Source organism: Bubalus bubalis, chromosome 14 (assembly GCF_019923935.1).
Source record: "Bubalus bubalis isolate 160015118507 breed Murrah chromosome 14, NDDB_SH_1, whole genome shotgun sequence".
NCBI lineage: Eukaryota > Metazoa > Chordata > Mammalia > Artiodactyla > Bovidae > Bubalus > Bubalus bubalis.
Window position 1 is genome coordinate 49,228,751 of NC_059170.1, and position 15,554 is coordinate 49,244,304.

Genomic DNA, 15,554 nt, shown 5'->3' on the forward strand with positions numbered 1-15,554 from the left:
GTATCGGGACTCTGGAATGTTCCACCTCCCGACATGCATGGTAGAGGCATGTGGTGGGATTTGCACTGTCCATGCCTTGACTCACCAGGGTACATAAACCTTTGCTTTCTTCCCTCTCTCTGTCTCCCTTCTGTGTACCTCCTCCCCACCAACTCCAAAAGCCATTCTCGGGTTGAGGGGTCAAGCGAAGGCCCTGGTGTGGAGCGGGAGAGAGGGTCCCGGAAACCAAGGCGCTATTTTTCTCCTGGTGAAAATAGAAAGACTTCCGAGAGATTTAGAACTCAACCCATAACCTCGGCAGAACGAAAGGAATCGGATAGGTAGGCATGTGTCTGTCAAGTTCCCTGGTCGAGAAACTTATAAGAAATCCTATAGAAACTTCTACCCCAGGGATGGTTCTGATGCTGTTTCAATGGGATGTAATGACTCCATAATTCTTCTATCCAAGCTATAAGTGATGTTTGTTGGGCTGGTATAAATGTGTCTTTAAAGAATGTTGACCATGATGCCAATATCAGCATACCGTTTTAAATTGCATTCAGTTGGTAAGAAATGAGAAACGTTAAACATTTGATGTTTTTAAATTTTTATGCCCTTAAGTTAGAATCCAGATTGTCCGCTAGATTATATGGTGAAAATGACTAATGGGGTTCATATTCAGTTTATCAGTGTCTTATCTGCATGTTGTATGTGAGTGAGTTTTATCATATGCTAACACAGAGAAATGAAAGCGTTTGTCTAAAAGACGATTGTCAGTTGTGTTTAATAAGTCCCCCGTGTTCCTGGTTTGTCCCCACAAGGTGAAGCACCTGGCCGGGCTGTGTGCACACATACCCCACAGTGTCTGTAATAGTTGCCCATGCGTAGTCACTACTAAGTTGCTACCATGAGGATGTTCTTTAAGAGGCTTTAATTGAATTTTTATTTTCACTTTTAATGTGATCCTTGGATCTTCCACTCCAACCAGCTAATTGTTTGTTATTGTTTTTTCACTCATGTCTTTCCTAGGTCAACTTCAAATTCAGAAATGCCAGCTGCCGAGGGCAAGTATCTGTCTTTTTCTTCTTAATCATCTCACCCCAGATTAGATTTAGATGAGATTTTTTGCTTTTGAAAAGAATGAGATTATGGAACAATTACTTTCTTTTCAGCAGATTTTCTTCCTGTGAACATAATAAAATCTGTTGAGGTTTTCACAAGAACTTTCTTTAGTTTTGAGAGAGAGAGCTGTGATATTAACCATTTATTAAAACCATTGATTTGAATCAAAGAAGCAGGTTTTTCATGTTACTTTCTTGTTACTATTTAATAATAAACAAGAGAAATTCCTTCCTTAAAATCTCTTCTTAATTCCATAATATCTATTCTTAAGTCAAATATGATAGTAGAAAATTATTGCCTGGACAAGAATTTTGTTTGGTGAATTGCAATGGGGATTAGTACATTTTCACTGAGCAGAAGAATAGCCTTCCTCACCCAGAGGAAAATATTGCCTCTTGTTATTTTTGGGCTTCCCTGGTGGCTCAAACAATAAAGAATCTGCCTGCAATGCAGGAGACCTGGGCTTGATCCCTGGATTGGGACGATCTCCTTTAGCATATTGATTCTTTTATTTAGAAGATTTCCAAGTCTGCCTTGGAAAACTTTTCAGAGACTTTCCCTACGTTTTCTAATGATGCTCAGTCTTTGTGACTCTTCACAGATGAAGAAAAGGTCGATGAGCGAGCAAGGCTGAGCGTCGCTGCTAAGAGGCTGCTCTTCAGGGTAAGATGTGCTGAAAGGTCATCAGGGTAAGCCAGCCTGCAGCCCGCTCTGGCCCTGGGTTCTGGTGTGATCTCTCCTCCCACGTGGCTGGTGTGTGTGCTGCTGATGGCGATGCTGCCTCCTGGGGCGGTGGTGGGGGGCCCTCCTGTAGACCCTGCAGGGTCTACAGAGTAGCCACATTCTGCCGCCCCAGCTTCCTTTCCTCCAGTTGTTCAGGCTTCTACACTGTTTCCCATCCTAGGAGATGGAGAAGTCGTTTGACGAGAAGAGCGTCCCAAAGCGCCGCTCCCGCAATGCGGCTGTGGAGCAGAGGCTGCGGCGCCTCCAGGACCGGTCCCACACGCAGCCCGTCACCACCGAGGAGGTGGTCATTGCAGCCACGTAAGTCCCTCCAGGGCCTCTGGGCCTTGGCTGGAAGGCCTTCTTTGTAAAGAGAAATTTAAAGACTTTTAAAACGAGGCGATCTGAAGACGATTCAGTTAGAAGCCACCAAAAAGTAGGTGTTTGGGTGTCTGGTGTCCCTGAACTTTGTAAAGGGGTGTGTTAACCTATTGTATCTCCTAGAAGAACATGAAGGGGAGTTTTCTTTTTATTTTTTTGCCTGGTTTCTTTTTTAATCCGTTTACAATGGAAAATTTAAAATACAAGAGTAGACGGGTTAATGTTCTGAGCCCCCATGTCCTCATCACCCAAGAGCCAAGAACCCCAAGCCCATCTCATCTCGCTCTACCCGTTTCCTGCTGTAGTTATGTTCAAGCAAACCCTATATATCGTTTCCTCCATAAATATTTTAGTCTGTATCTCAAAACAGACTAAAGGTACAGAAGGATTCTCTTGGCTTTTAAATTATCATGATTTATTTTTTTTTAATTCCGTGGAAGTCTCCAAACGGTGGGAAGTAGGTTTTGAGCCATGTTTTCCCATGTGTTCAGTATGAATTTCCCAAAGTAATTCATCCAGGGATCATTGCTTCCATTAAGTGAAAACTTTTATTAGTTTTTTAAAAAATAGTTTCTCCTGCTGGACATACACATGCACACACCCTTCCTGAAAAAATGAAGTTCATATCATTTAGAGCATCAACAGCCTACATGTGAAGCTGCTCTTAACTCAGCCACTTGCACTTCCTGTTTGTGGATAAGTTTATCTTCTATTCACTGGGAACTCTTGGCAAATCAAAAAATAATAGTACTATTTGGTTATTGTAAAATAAGAAACAACTAACCCTAGGAGCAAAACAGTAAATATAAGCAAAAATTACCCACTTGTCAGACTCCCTGAACGTACTTGGATGTGCTTATAGATCATATGAGGGCCATGATTTTTCTAAAAAAAGAGCTTAGGACAACTTAGTAAAACAGAGACATAATCTACTGCTTTGCTGGTGGTTAATATATTAGCTTCTTTTTAATTTTTTTTTTTTAAACTGGGACACTTATTCTAAATATTCTAAATCCTTTCCAAGCTCAAAAAATCTGTTCCTGTTCCACTGACTTTGGGTCGTCTCTGTCTCTTATTTCCTCAGTTTGTAATTGCTTTTCAAGTTCTTTTGTGATTTTCCCAAATAAACAAGCGAACAATTTTGTTCCAGTATGTTTTGACGTAATGTTTCTGAATTGAAAACTACGCTCTCCTTAATGCTTCTTTTCTTCTCTCTCCTTATGAATGTTCCACCTTTGGCAATTGCTTTTAAAGTGAACCTACCCCCGCTTCGTGCTCAGTGGCCACCCACCCTGTAATGACAAGACATCCTAGCCCCACTGTAGCTAAGAGTCCCGTGCAGCCTGCCAGGTACTGGACAGAAGTTGCTGCATGTCGCACTGAGAGCAGAGGTGCATCTTCCGATCTTGAATGTCTGTCGTTTGTCTGACAAACAAGTCAGCGCAAGGAGTTGTCCCAGCGAAGCGTGTGGCATCTTGCCGTCTCACACCGGGGGACTTCACGTGGGCCTGCATATGCCGGCATTTCATCCATCTGCTTTCTCTCTGTCCTGGGACTCAACCCCAACTAACCCACTCATCCATTTGTTTTCTTTCTGTTTTACATAACCCTGGTCATCCCTAAAAAATTTCGTTTTTCATCTAAAATACTAGCACTTAATAAAGATTAACAGAAAAATAGGACGTTAACCTGAATGTTGAAAGTCTTATCATGCTTAAACACTTCTAGACATAAATACATGCTTACAAACAACCTTACCTGTTTTCTAATGGATAGACAATGCTGTTATATTTGAGGATCCAGACAATAACAATTTATAGTGTCTGAACTTAGATGCTTTACTGTTATAAGTTGTGGTGTTTTAAAGAGATGTCCTTAAGGCAGGTAAATATCCCCTCTATTTCACTGTTACAGCCAAAACACAAAGGCTAAAGCAAGATTAAAACGAGTAAGATGACAGTTCAGAAAGAAAGCTGGCATTGTCGAGATGCGGGCTGTCTTTGGGAAAGCAGGTTTCTAGCACACCTAGTTCTTCCCTGTGCTCAGTTATGTGCGACTCTTTGTGACCCCATGGACTGTAGCCCACCAGGCTCCTCTCTCCATGGAATTTTCCAGGCAAGAATACTGGAGCGGGCTGCCATTTCCTTCTCCAGGGGATCTTCCCCACCCAGGGATTGGACCCACATCTCTTGCGGCTCCTGAATTGGTGTCTTTACAACTAGAGCCACCGGGGAAGCCCAGTTCTTCTCTGGACCTCAGGAAAGATGCCAAGACTCAGGTCCCCTTACTCCCACCTCACTGTGCCCTGGAAAACTGACAACTCTTGTCTGGGACAACTTGTAAAGCACTAGTTAATCGGAGTCAAGGCAGAACATATTCTTCTCCTGGACTTGAGAATTGGATGTGCCTGTGGCAGAAGGTACATTGTCTTAGACTTTCCAAGATTCACGAGACCAGGTAACTGGAAGCCTTCTCCTCTTGGAGGGATTTATCAGCACCAAAATGTCCTTCACCTTTCAAGTTACCAGGAATTTCAGATTTTTAGTACCTTTTAGGAAACAAATGGAAACCTACAAGAGAAAATCCTAGGTTAAAAGAGGAGAATGATCTTTACAGTGAAACTATTTGTGTGTAGTAAGTGAACATCAAAACCCTGTGTTGTAGTTAATGCTTTTGATAGAATAACTGTATTATTTCCTAACTGTTTAAAATGCAGGGACTTCCCTGGTGGTCCAGTGGTTAAGACTTTGCCTTCCAATGGAGAGGGTGGAGGTTAGATCCCTGGTGAGGGAGCTAAGATCCCAGAGAGCTAAGATATGCGATTCTGCCCGTTCCTACGAAAAAGAAAAATAAACAACAGAAGCAATATTGTAACAAATTTAATGAAGACTTTTAGAATGGTCCACATTAAAAAAAAAGAATTAAAAAAAAATGTAAAGACCTTCTGAACCACACATTTAGATAATGTCTAAATAGGCTGTGTGGAGAAGGAAATGGCAACCCACTCCAGTATTCTTGCCTGGAGAATCCCAGGGATAGAAGAACCTGGTGGGCTGCCATCTATGGGGTCGCACAGAGTTGGACACGGCTGAAGCGACTTAGCAGCAGCAGCAGCAGCAAATAGGCCACAGGCAAGGTCTGAGGACTCCTCCTAGCTGTATTTATTGTTGATACTAGCAATACAGCAAGATAAGGTATACCTAAGCCTTAATTTGTTTAATTCTGTAATTAGGAAACTCAATGTTTAGAAATAATCCAGAGCTGAAAATCTGTGTGACATTGACCATGCAAGGGCCCTCAGCCTAGAGTGTTCACTCTCTTATTAATAACTGACCAACTGCCCATACCTGTCTTGAATCCAGATAGGGGAAAATAAGCCCCTTTTCCAGTGACACTTTGAAGAAAGTTAACAGACAAACTTAGCGGTGGGCTTCTGTTTCTCTCCCTGTGTGGGGCTGACGTCTCCCCGCTTTCAGATTGCAGGCGTCTGCTCACCAAAAGGCATTAGCCAGAGACCAGACAAACGAGAGCAAAGATTCTGCTGAGCAGGGAGAACCTGACTCCTCCACTCTGAGCTTAGCGGAGAAGCTGGCCTTGTTTAACAAACTATCCCAGCCGGTCTCAAAAGCCATTTCAACACGGAACAGATTAGACATGAGACAGAGGAGGATGAATGCTCGTTATCAAACCCAGCCGGTCACGCTTGGAGAGGTGGAACAGGTGGGTGCCCTGCGATCCAGCTCCAAGGTTGCACGTGTGTCCTGAAAATATGGGAGCATGCTGTCCCACGGGGGTTAATGATATGATTAAGGGGCTCTACTTGTACTCTGTGTTACCTGTCGCTACTTGGTCATAACTTCATTCTTAAGGAGGATAACCATGCCGAGGATGTTTCTCTTCTCTTGTTCACATTATGGCTGAAATCATCTGAAGTTGAGTCCATCGAGGGGAGAAAAACAGAATGCACAACCTGCCTTTCACCCAGATGATTGGATTATCGAGACGCATTTGTGCAACTACATCTAGGTTTGGTTTCTCATCAACAGAAGCAGGAAAACTGCCCCAAATGTAGTGTCTCCATCCATGTCAGTCCATCCATGGGGATTTACCCAGGCAGTGTTTTTAAATCAGCTTTTATTTTTGAACTGTCTCCTCCCAGGTGCAGAGTGGCAAGCTCATGGCTTTCTCTCCCACCATTAACACGTCCGTGTCCACCGTGGCATCTACCGTGCCCCCCATGTACGCAGGGAATCTTCGGACAAAGCCACTTCCAGATGATAGCTTTGGTGCCACTGAGCAGAAGTTTGCTTCTTCGCTAGAAACCTCCGACTCCCCAGTTAGAAGCATCCTGAAATCCCAAGGCTGGCAGCCCTCGGTCGAGGGTGCTGGGAGCAAAGCAATGTTGAGAGAATTTGAAGAGACAGAACGCAAGGGAGGCCTGACAGGTGGAGATGGCGGAGTTACAAAGTATGGGTCCTTCGAGGAAGCAGAGCTGTCCTACCCCGTCCTCAGCAGAGTCCGGGAGGGAGACAACTATAAAGAGCCCATCTATGCCCTTCCGAGGAAAGGAAGCCTGGAGCTCGTCCATCCTCCCATCGCCCAGCTTGGTGATGAGCTGAAGGAATTTTCCACCCCAAAGAGCACCATGCAGGCAAGCCCAGACTGGAAGGAGAGGCAGCTCTTTGAAGAGAAGGTGGACTTGGAGAATGTCACAAAGAGGAAGTTTTCGCTGAAAGGTAACTTACTACTGCTCTTTCTTTTCTGCTGGATGGGTTGCATGTGTTTGGGATTGTTTTTAACTGAATTGTGAAGGCAGTTGACAGCTGAGTGTTAAGCATTAAATGAAAGTCTGGTGTGAATGGTACCCTTCCCGGACTTTTCTTCCTCTTGAACTTGACCTGTTCAGAGGACTCATGAATGTCTGCCATAAAAGTACCTGAAGTGTTTTAATACATCTTCATAAGGGTTTTGGATGGCTTGGTCATGTTAACTAAACTGCTAGCTCTTTTGGCTCCTTTTAGAAATTGATGACCTCACAAGACTTTTCTGGTAATCCAATGGTTAAGTCTCTGAGCTTCCAATGCAGGGGTGACAGGTTCGATCCCTGATTGAGGAACTAAGATCCCACGTGCCTTGCAGCATGACCAAAAAAATAAAATAAAATAAAAATATAAAAATAAGAAAAATTAAATTGAGGACCTCAAAGGTCCCAGGCTGGAAAAGTACAGGGAATAGGGCAGGAACCCAGTCTCTGGAGTTTCAGGTTCTCTTTCTAGATCCTTCTTGTGCAGACTAGCAAGCCGTGCGGCACAGGACTGTAATTCTGTCTCTGCATTTCCATAAAATTATAGTGTGTCAGTTATGAGTGGCTTTGGTTGGGGAGTACTGTACATGTGAAATGTCAAAGTATTGTTTAGGAGGCGTAGAGACATTTCTGCAGTGTCATCCAAACCAACTTCCTGTGTCTGGCACATAGGAGAAGACCAATTGTCACAGAACAAGTTGCTGGGTGGGGTCATCCGCTCGGAAGTTTGGTTTTCTCAGGGACGAGCGTGCCCCAGATTTGCATAAGCCCCAGGGGATTGGGTAACCTGCCACGTGCCCACGGATTGAACTCTTAAGTGCGGGATCATCCGGGGGTGAAGGGCTTGAAGAATGTTTGCCCGGGGGAGTAAGTGCTGACAGGGCTCCTTTCCTTCCCAGCGGCGGAGTTCGGGGAACCCACTTCTGAGCAGACCAGCGCGGCTGCTGGGAAACCGGCTGCTCCGACTGCAACCCCGGTGTCCTGGAAGCCGCAGGATCCCTCCGAACAGCCTCAGGAGAAGCGGTATCAGAGCCCGTGTGCGATGTTTGCTGCTGGAGAGATCAAAGCCCCGGCGGTGGAGGGCAGCCTCGACTCCCCCAGCAAAACCATGTCCATTAAAGAAAGGTAATGAGATTTCATGACTGAGAAGGAATTCCGTTGGGGTGGGATGGGCAGTTTACAGCTTGCTTTCAGACAAAGATCCGAGGAACAGGCAATGGGAGAAAATCATGAAGCCAACTACACAAGGGAATGTGCTGTTCTTCCAGGAAGTTTGAAAGCTAACCACGTTTATTCTGGTGTCTGGACTGATAAAGCTGGGAGGTGCTGGTTTAAAACTCTGTGAGGAAGCAAACAGACTTTCGCCTGCTGCTTTGGTTGCTGCTTCTGTTTTCTTTTCTTTTCTTTTTTTTAATACTAAATTCTCTGACCAGCCAGGGATGGAAGCAGAGATGGTGGCTCTTTTCCTTTCAGGTTTGCATGGCTTGAAATTGAATGCATAGCTGCTTGTGACTATCTATCGATGGAAAATATGTGTGGAGGGATTGGAGATAAATTCAGATTTAGGACACAAATCCTTGGGATTTGAATCAAAGTTTTGTTTATGTTACAGAAAGTAAAATGGATGACTTCTGCAATGCATTTAGACACTTCATATCAGGTAATAGCTGTGAAGACTGTATCTGAGGATTAAATAACACGAAAATCTCATTTCATTCAAAAGAGTGATGGAGGGTTGAGAGGAGATTGAGAGTCCCTTGGACTGCAAGGAGATCAGCCCTGGGATTTCTTTGGAGGGAATGATGCTGAAGCTGAAACTCCAGTACTTTGGCAACCTCATGCGAAGAATTGACTCATTGGAAAAGACTCTGATGCTAGGAGGGATTGGGGGCAAGAGGAGAAGGGGACGACAGAGGATGAGATGGCTGGATGGCATCACTGACTCGGTGGACGTGGGTCTGGGTGAATTCCCGGAGTTGGTGATGGACAGGGAGGCCTGGCGTGCTGCGATTCATGGGGTCGCAAAGAGTTGGACACGACTGAGCGACTGAACTGAACTGTACTGAAAGAGGGCAGGTACAAAGAATCAGAGTTAAATATTTGGGGTTGTGTTTTCCTTGTTAGCCTTTAGCAAAAGATGTAAGTGACCGGAGGACTGGATGAAGAAGCTTCTCCTCAATTTCCTAGTTTGATTGGCAGAAGTATGGCTCCACCCACTTGGATCCCCACCCCTCTCCCTTAGCACTTCCACCTTTCAGAAGTTTTCTTCCTCTGAACTGCACTGGCAACTCTGATTTCTCTAAGTACATTTCCAACTACTTGAGACAATGTAATAAACCACAGTGAAAACTCTTCATTCATTTTTTTCAAGTCAAACCTTGGAATAATATTCACAAAATGTTAGATAGATGGAGACTTTTTCAACCAACAAGTTAATGAGAATGCCAAAGCTTATTTTCTTTCACCTTTGCTTATTTAAAATAAACAGTATAGAATACCTAGAAGACTGAGGAGGCTTGGATGTTGGGGTGAGCTAACTAGAAGGTGTTTGGCCTATTCTGGCATGAAGTCCTCCTCCACGGAAACCTAGCTCATAGGGGGCTTGATCCAGAGTCCTTACTATGTCTTTATTGAAGTATAGTTGATTTACAATGTTGTTGTGAGTTATAGGTATACCGCAGAGTGATTTGGTTCTTTTCCACTTTAGGTTATTATGGGATGTTGACTATAGTCCCCTGTGCTATATACAGTGGGTCCTTGTTGTTTATCGATTGATATTTTATGTATGGTAGTGTATATATGTTAATCTCATACTCCTCATTTATCCGTCTCCCTGCTTTTCCATTTGGTAACCGTAAGTTTGTTTTTTATTTCTATGAGTATGTTTCTGTTTCATAAATAAGTTCATTTGTATTATTTTTTAGCTTCTACATGTAAGCAATATCATATAGTATTTGTCTTTTTCTGTCTGACGTACTTCACTTAGGATGATCATCTCTAGGTCCATCCGTGTTGCTTCAAATGCCAATATTTCACTCCATTTTATGGCTGAGTAGTATTCCACTGTATATGGACCACATCTTCCTTACCCATTCCTCTGCTGATGGACTTTTACCTTGTTTCCATGTCTTGGCTACTGTGAAGAGTGCTGCTATGGAACACTGGGGGGCATGGCTTTTGTAGGCTTAGTGTTTTCTCCAGTTATATGCCCAGGAGTGGGACGCTGGATTAGTTTTTTGAGAAACCTCCATACTGTTCTCCATAGTGGCTGTACAAACTTACATTCCCATCAACAGTGTAGGAGGGTACCCTTTTCTCTGCACCATCCAAAGATAACTGATTAGGTAAAAGGATGAAGTATCATTTAAGGAAATTAATGATAAATATCACTTAATACACAAGTTCTGATCTTTGACACACCAGAAAACATTCTTGGGGTAAAATTCCAGTAGAAAATACTAATATACTCCCTTCTCTCAAAGGCTTTGGAAAGAGATTTCCCGTCTTGGGGTATATTCTGTCTGTTAGGATGTCTAATGAAGTTTTGTGTCTAACTGCTATACAGTCATTCTTGGCTCACTTGCCTGTGCTTAGCAAATTTTAGTTTCTTTTTTTTTCTGAAAGCAGTTTTAATTCTACTGTAAAATTCTAAATAAAAAAAAATGTGAGATGCTGTAAAGGTGCAGCTTCCTAACCCAGTCTTTGTGGATGTCTGAGGAGTTGGAGGGTGGCTGTAAGGTTGCTATTAGCTGCCCGGAAGGGGGATGAAAACCAACTAGCTGTGTACACATGGACGTTCTGGCCGGCGAGAGACAGTCCTTCCCACAGACCCAAGGGGCTCCCGGCCACAGTCTGTCCAGACCCATGATCGTGAGAATGCTTCTTAAATATTCAGCTATTCAGTTTACTTGACAAACTGCACATTTAAAAAGGAAAGAGGGACACTTGATTTAACATCTGCGTTGGTAATAGACTATGCCAAGACAAAATATATGGCCAGAGATCTTTCCCCCTTACCTCAATGGTACTTTTATTTGCACTTTGCTGAAATAGCAGAGCTACATATTTCTTTATGATCCACACAATAGCTTTTCCCCAAGAAGTGGAGGGACATTGGTCCTTCCTCCTGTTAAATAATTATGAGGCTTGACCATTTAAAATAAGAATGCTCCTCATATAATATTTATTTGGGCTTTGCTTTTCTTGAGGTGACATATAAAGTAGACCTTTTAAACCTTATTCTAATTCCTCCGATCACCTGCTTCACCATAGGAGAGGTTGAATTCCAGGGGCCCTGGGGCCACGTGGTAAATAGGGCCAACCCTAATAGGGGCTGGTCTTAGTCTCTCTCCCTCCATACTTGAGGCAAGGCTGCTGTGTTTTAGCAGCAAACATGTTCTCCCTGGAGGACAGAAATTCTAACTAGACAACAGTGCTAGGAAGAATCCATCCTCTTCCTGTACTAATTTTCTCAGTTCATGTGTTCCTGACATCACTTGTTTCGAATTTCACTTTCAAGGTTCAGACTCTTGGAGACCAGACTTTGGACTTTGCCAGTTTCCCTCATCATTTCTTCTAAACAACTACAGCCTGAGGATGTAGTTCGGTCTTCCTTGATCTTGTGGGTCTGTCTCTTTCCTGCTCAGGACTTGAGCATCATTTGTTTTTGTTTTTGTTTCTTTAAAGCTGGCGGTGTGGACTGGCAAATTCTCTGGACTCAGAGATTTTCTTGGAATTGACTATTTTTTCTCTTAATAATTTTATTTATTTAGTTTTTACTATGCTGAGTCTTCTTTGTAGCATGGGCTTTTATCTAATTGCAGTAAGCAGGGACTACTCTCTAGTTCGGGTGCCCGGACTTCTCATTGCGACGGCTTCTCTTGTTGCAAAGCATGGGCTTTAGGGCATGCGGGCTTCAGTAGTTGAGGCTCATGGGCTGAGTAGTTGCAGTTCCTGGGCTCTAGAGCACAGGCTCAGTAGTTGTGGCACACAGGCTTAGTTGCTCTGTGGCATGTGGGATCTTTCTGGATCAGGGATCAAACCCGTGTATCCTGCATTGGCAGGTGGATTCTTTACCAAGGAGCCAGCAGGGAAACCCAGGACTTGAGCATCTTAAGTCCTCTCTCCCGAGGACCACAGAGGTGCCTCTTGTGTTTCTCTCGTGTGACATCACAGAGTGCTGAAGATGGCCCTTCGAAGGAGCCAATATATCCCTGCTTCATAGACATAAACTAAGACTTAGAAAAGCGTAGCAACTGAGAAATTAGAGGAACTCTTCCATACATTCCTCTTTTTTATTTACAATATATGTGTTGCTCAAGAAAACATATCTGTAAGTTCCTTTCCTTTCTTCATCTTTCCGACATGTAGAATGTCAAATTTGGATCATAACTAGCCTAAAGTTGAGGATATATTTTGCTTTCCCCATTGAATTGATAACATCACTGTTTCATAACAGCCTACATGGTTTGGGTTTCAGTTCAGTTCAGTCGCTCAGTTGTGTCTGACTCTTTGTGACCCCATGAACCGCAGCATGCCAGGCCTCCCTGTCCATCACCAACTGCCGGAGTCCAGCCAAACCCATGTCCATTGAGTTGGTGATGCCATCCAACCATCTCATCCTCTGTCGTCCCCTTCTCTTCCTGCCCTCAATCTTTCCCAGCATCAGGGTCTTTTCAAATGAGTCAGCTCTTCACATCAGGTGGCCAAAGTATTGGGTTTCAGTTGTCCCTAATGGGGGACTTCTTTGAAAACCATGGTAAATCAGATACATTTTGTGTTGCTTAAGGATAAAATCTTTGATACCTCTTTAAAAGTAGATTAGGCTTTTAGAAATCTGATTTCCACAGTTACTGAAACACCTGCATCTGTGCTTTCATTTTGGGGTAGAGAAGATGACTAAAATGAGCAAAAGATCCACCTTCCACTGAGATGTTGATGGAGCTTAAGGAGGTATTGAACTCCCAGGAATGTTGAAGAGGCCACCCGTGCCTCTGCTGAGCCTACAACTCCTGCCTTCTAAGGCCCCGGCGGGGGTCCCCTGTGTTCCCTGTGAGTCCCACTATCCACCCAGCCAGACTGGAGGTTCTTACTTTGCAGCCTCAGAGTTCAGCCACTAGAGGACCCCAGGTTCATGTAAGAGCTTGGGGCAGGCATGCCTTTTTTCCTTTGCTGCCTCCTTTTCTGATCTTTCATTTGTCCTCATAAAAGACCTATTAGTTCACTCCTCCAGCCTATAAATCAGCCACAACCCAAGATCTGGTCTAAGGACTAGTCTATGCTCTTTTCAGCCACGTCTGTGTGGTACCTGTGATTCTCTGAAATGACAGGACATTTTTAAAGGAGGAAGAAAAAACTGTACAGCAGCTTAGAGGCACACGATCTGCCCGGCCCACACTTGACTCCATGCTGACTGCCGTGAACCTGCAGAACTTGTTCCAATCAAGTCAGGCTCTCAGACCAGTGCTGCTGAAATGTCCTGCCTTGGGCCAGTATTGCCTGCTGGGAACACATGGGCTATGGCCGGAGGGAGAGCCACTTCCCCAGTGGCAGGGCAGATACCCACGTGGTGGCCCTGGGCCTGGTCTCGGGGTAAATAACGAGGGACTACTCACTGGTAGTAGTGAACTAAGCAGTAGTAAACTAAGCAGATGCCCAGTTCTCAACATCCCAGCCCTGCAAATAGCACTTGGACTTGGCGGATGCTAAAAGCACTGACTGTTTGAATTGCCTAGGCAGTAATTTATGGCATGTGGGCTTCCCAGGTGGCGCTAGTGGTAAAGAACTCCCCTGCCAATGCAGGAGACCCAAGAGATGCAGGTTCGATCCCTGGGTTGGGAAGATCCCTGGGAGAAGGGCATGGCAACCCACTCCAGTATTCTTGCCTGGAAAATCCCATGGACAGAGGAGCCTGGCAGGCTACAGTCCATGGTGTTGCAGAGTCGGACACAACTGAAGTGACAGCACGCATCTGTGTAGGACCAGACGCTCAGCTCCCCAGCCTTCTGTGGTGCATAGTGGGTCTGCAGGGAGTCAGGAGGGTTGTGAGACTGCAGGAGAGAAGGCGTTTGGAAAGGTCCCCCACCTTCCTGAGCTTGTTCAACACCAAGTAGGAAATCAAGAGGGCTGGGAATAATACATGTGTGTTTCAGTGGGTGTTCAAGTTTTCTGTTACCTGCACTCTGCAGGCTTGGGCTGGATTCAGACCATGTGGGCTCAAGTGAAGCTCAGTTTCTTCCATATTATTTTGGTTACTCTGTAGTCTTTGGAAGTGAGACTTCCAAAGGTCATCCTGAGAATGACCCTGCCAGCAAGCAAGATTTCAGGTTCTTGGAAGGGATGAATTCTTTGAAAGCCATCCCAGCAGGGAAAGAAAAAAAAAAAAAAAAAAAATATATATATATATATATACACACACACACACATACACACACATACATACAATGCTGTTTCTAACACATGAGAGTGAAAACATGCCTGGTGAGCTCACACACAAGTAGTGAAGCCACGCCCTAGGATGGGAGGCAGGATATGCCCGGGATGGAACCATAGCTCCCTGCCCCCGTGACATGCAGGGTGACCTGAGTGAGTGACATCCTTGGCCTGTGTGTGCATCCTAGCCTCATACAGGATAACGATATCTGGGCTCTTAGAGGTCATGGGGCATATCAGCAGAATACATGGTGGACCATAGCGTGATGAAAGACCCACGCTTTGCCTTTTTCTAAGTCAGTGCTCCATTCCCAAAGCAGCCACTAAGGTAAGCAGCAAGAGAAACCCCACAGTGCGAAGTCCATGTACTGCAGCTAGAGAGTAGCCCCCACTCCCCGCAACTGGAGAAAGCCCTCACACAGCGACAGAGACCCCGCACAACCAAGAATAAATTTATTAGTTAAAAAAGAAAAGACTACAACCAAGGAAGAGCCAGCTAGAAGAGCTGCACGGTGCGAGGTGTGAGGAAAGGGTGTGATTCTTTAGATGCTGCTGCCATTGCTTCAGGTATTTGGGATCTTATTTTTGAGAATGTCTTTAAAGACCCAGAGTAGATCATAAACCCAACTTCTGAGGCTGCATTTTTTAATTTCTCTGAAATCATTGGACTCTAATCTGATTCGAAAGGTCAGGTAGCCAAGATGAATAACGACTGGTGGGTCAAGGGTGAAGTCAGAGAGCTGGTTCTGAGCTGTAAGGAGAATATCAGTGAAGCAACTGTCTGTGTTCACAAGATGAAGAATTAGAAATACATCTTTGGGCGTGAAAGTGCTGGCATGCTTATTTTTTGGAAGTCTTCTTTATAGACACTTTGAAGACTCTACTGCAGCATGCAAATGCTCTTGATTTCGTTTCATAATTTGATTTTACTCAATTATTTTTCCTTTTAGAAGAAAACTGACTCATTTCAGAATAATTGGAGGAAAGATCGATCGTAGTCCGTATGTAGTCTGACCTTCAGATAGAAACCCTTAAGGGGATTTAGAATCTCTTTTTAAGTACATGAACTAGCGCTTGTAGAAGGCGGAGCGCTGCCAAGCGTCACATATGATAG

General features: G+C 44.3%; 1 protein-coding gene across 17 annotated transcripts in view; it reads left to right on the forward strand.

Moving 5' to 3' along the window:
• SVIL (supervillin) overlaps positions 1-15,554 on the forward strand; it is a 253,158-nt gene that overhangs the window by 183,489 nt on the left and 54,115 nt on the right. For 11 of the 17 annotated variants that reach the window (XM_025264270.3, XM_044928044.2, XM_044928045.2 and 8 more), the window contains 8 exons: positions 162-320; positions 1,009-1,043; positions 1,703-1,764; positions 2,006-2,145; positions 3,460-3,555; positions 5,682-5,925; positions 6,365-6,941; positions 7,909-8,134. In XM_025264270.3, the coding sequence (XP_025120055.1) occupies positions 162-320; positions 1,009-1,043; positions 1,703-1,764; positions 2,006-2,145; positions 3,460-3,555; positions 5,682-5,925; positions 6,365-6,941; positions 7,909-8,134 (1,539 nt within the window). The remainder of the gene's footprint in view (positions 1-161; positions 321-1,008; positions 1,044-1,702; positions 1,765-2,005; positions 2,146-3,459; positions 3,556-5,681; positions 5,926-6,364; positions 6,942-7,908; positions 8,135-15,554) is intronic. The other 6 variants (XM_044928050.2, XM_044928053.2, XM_044928054.2 and 3 more) reach the window with 3 other exon arrangements.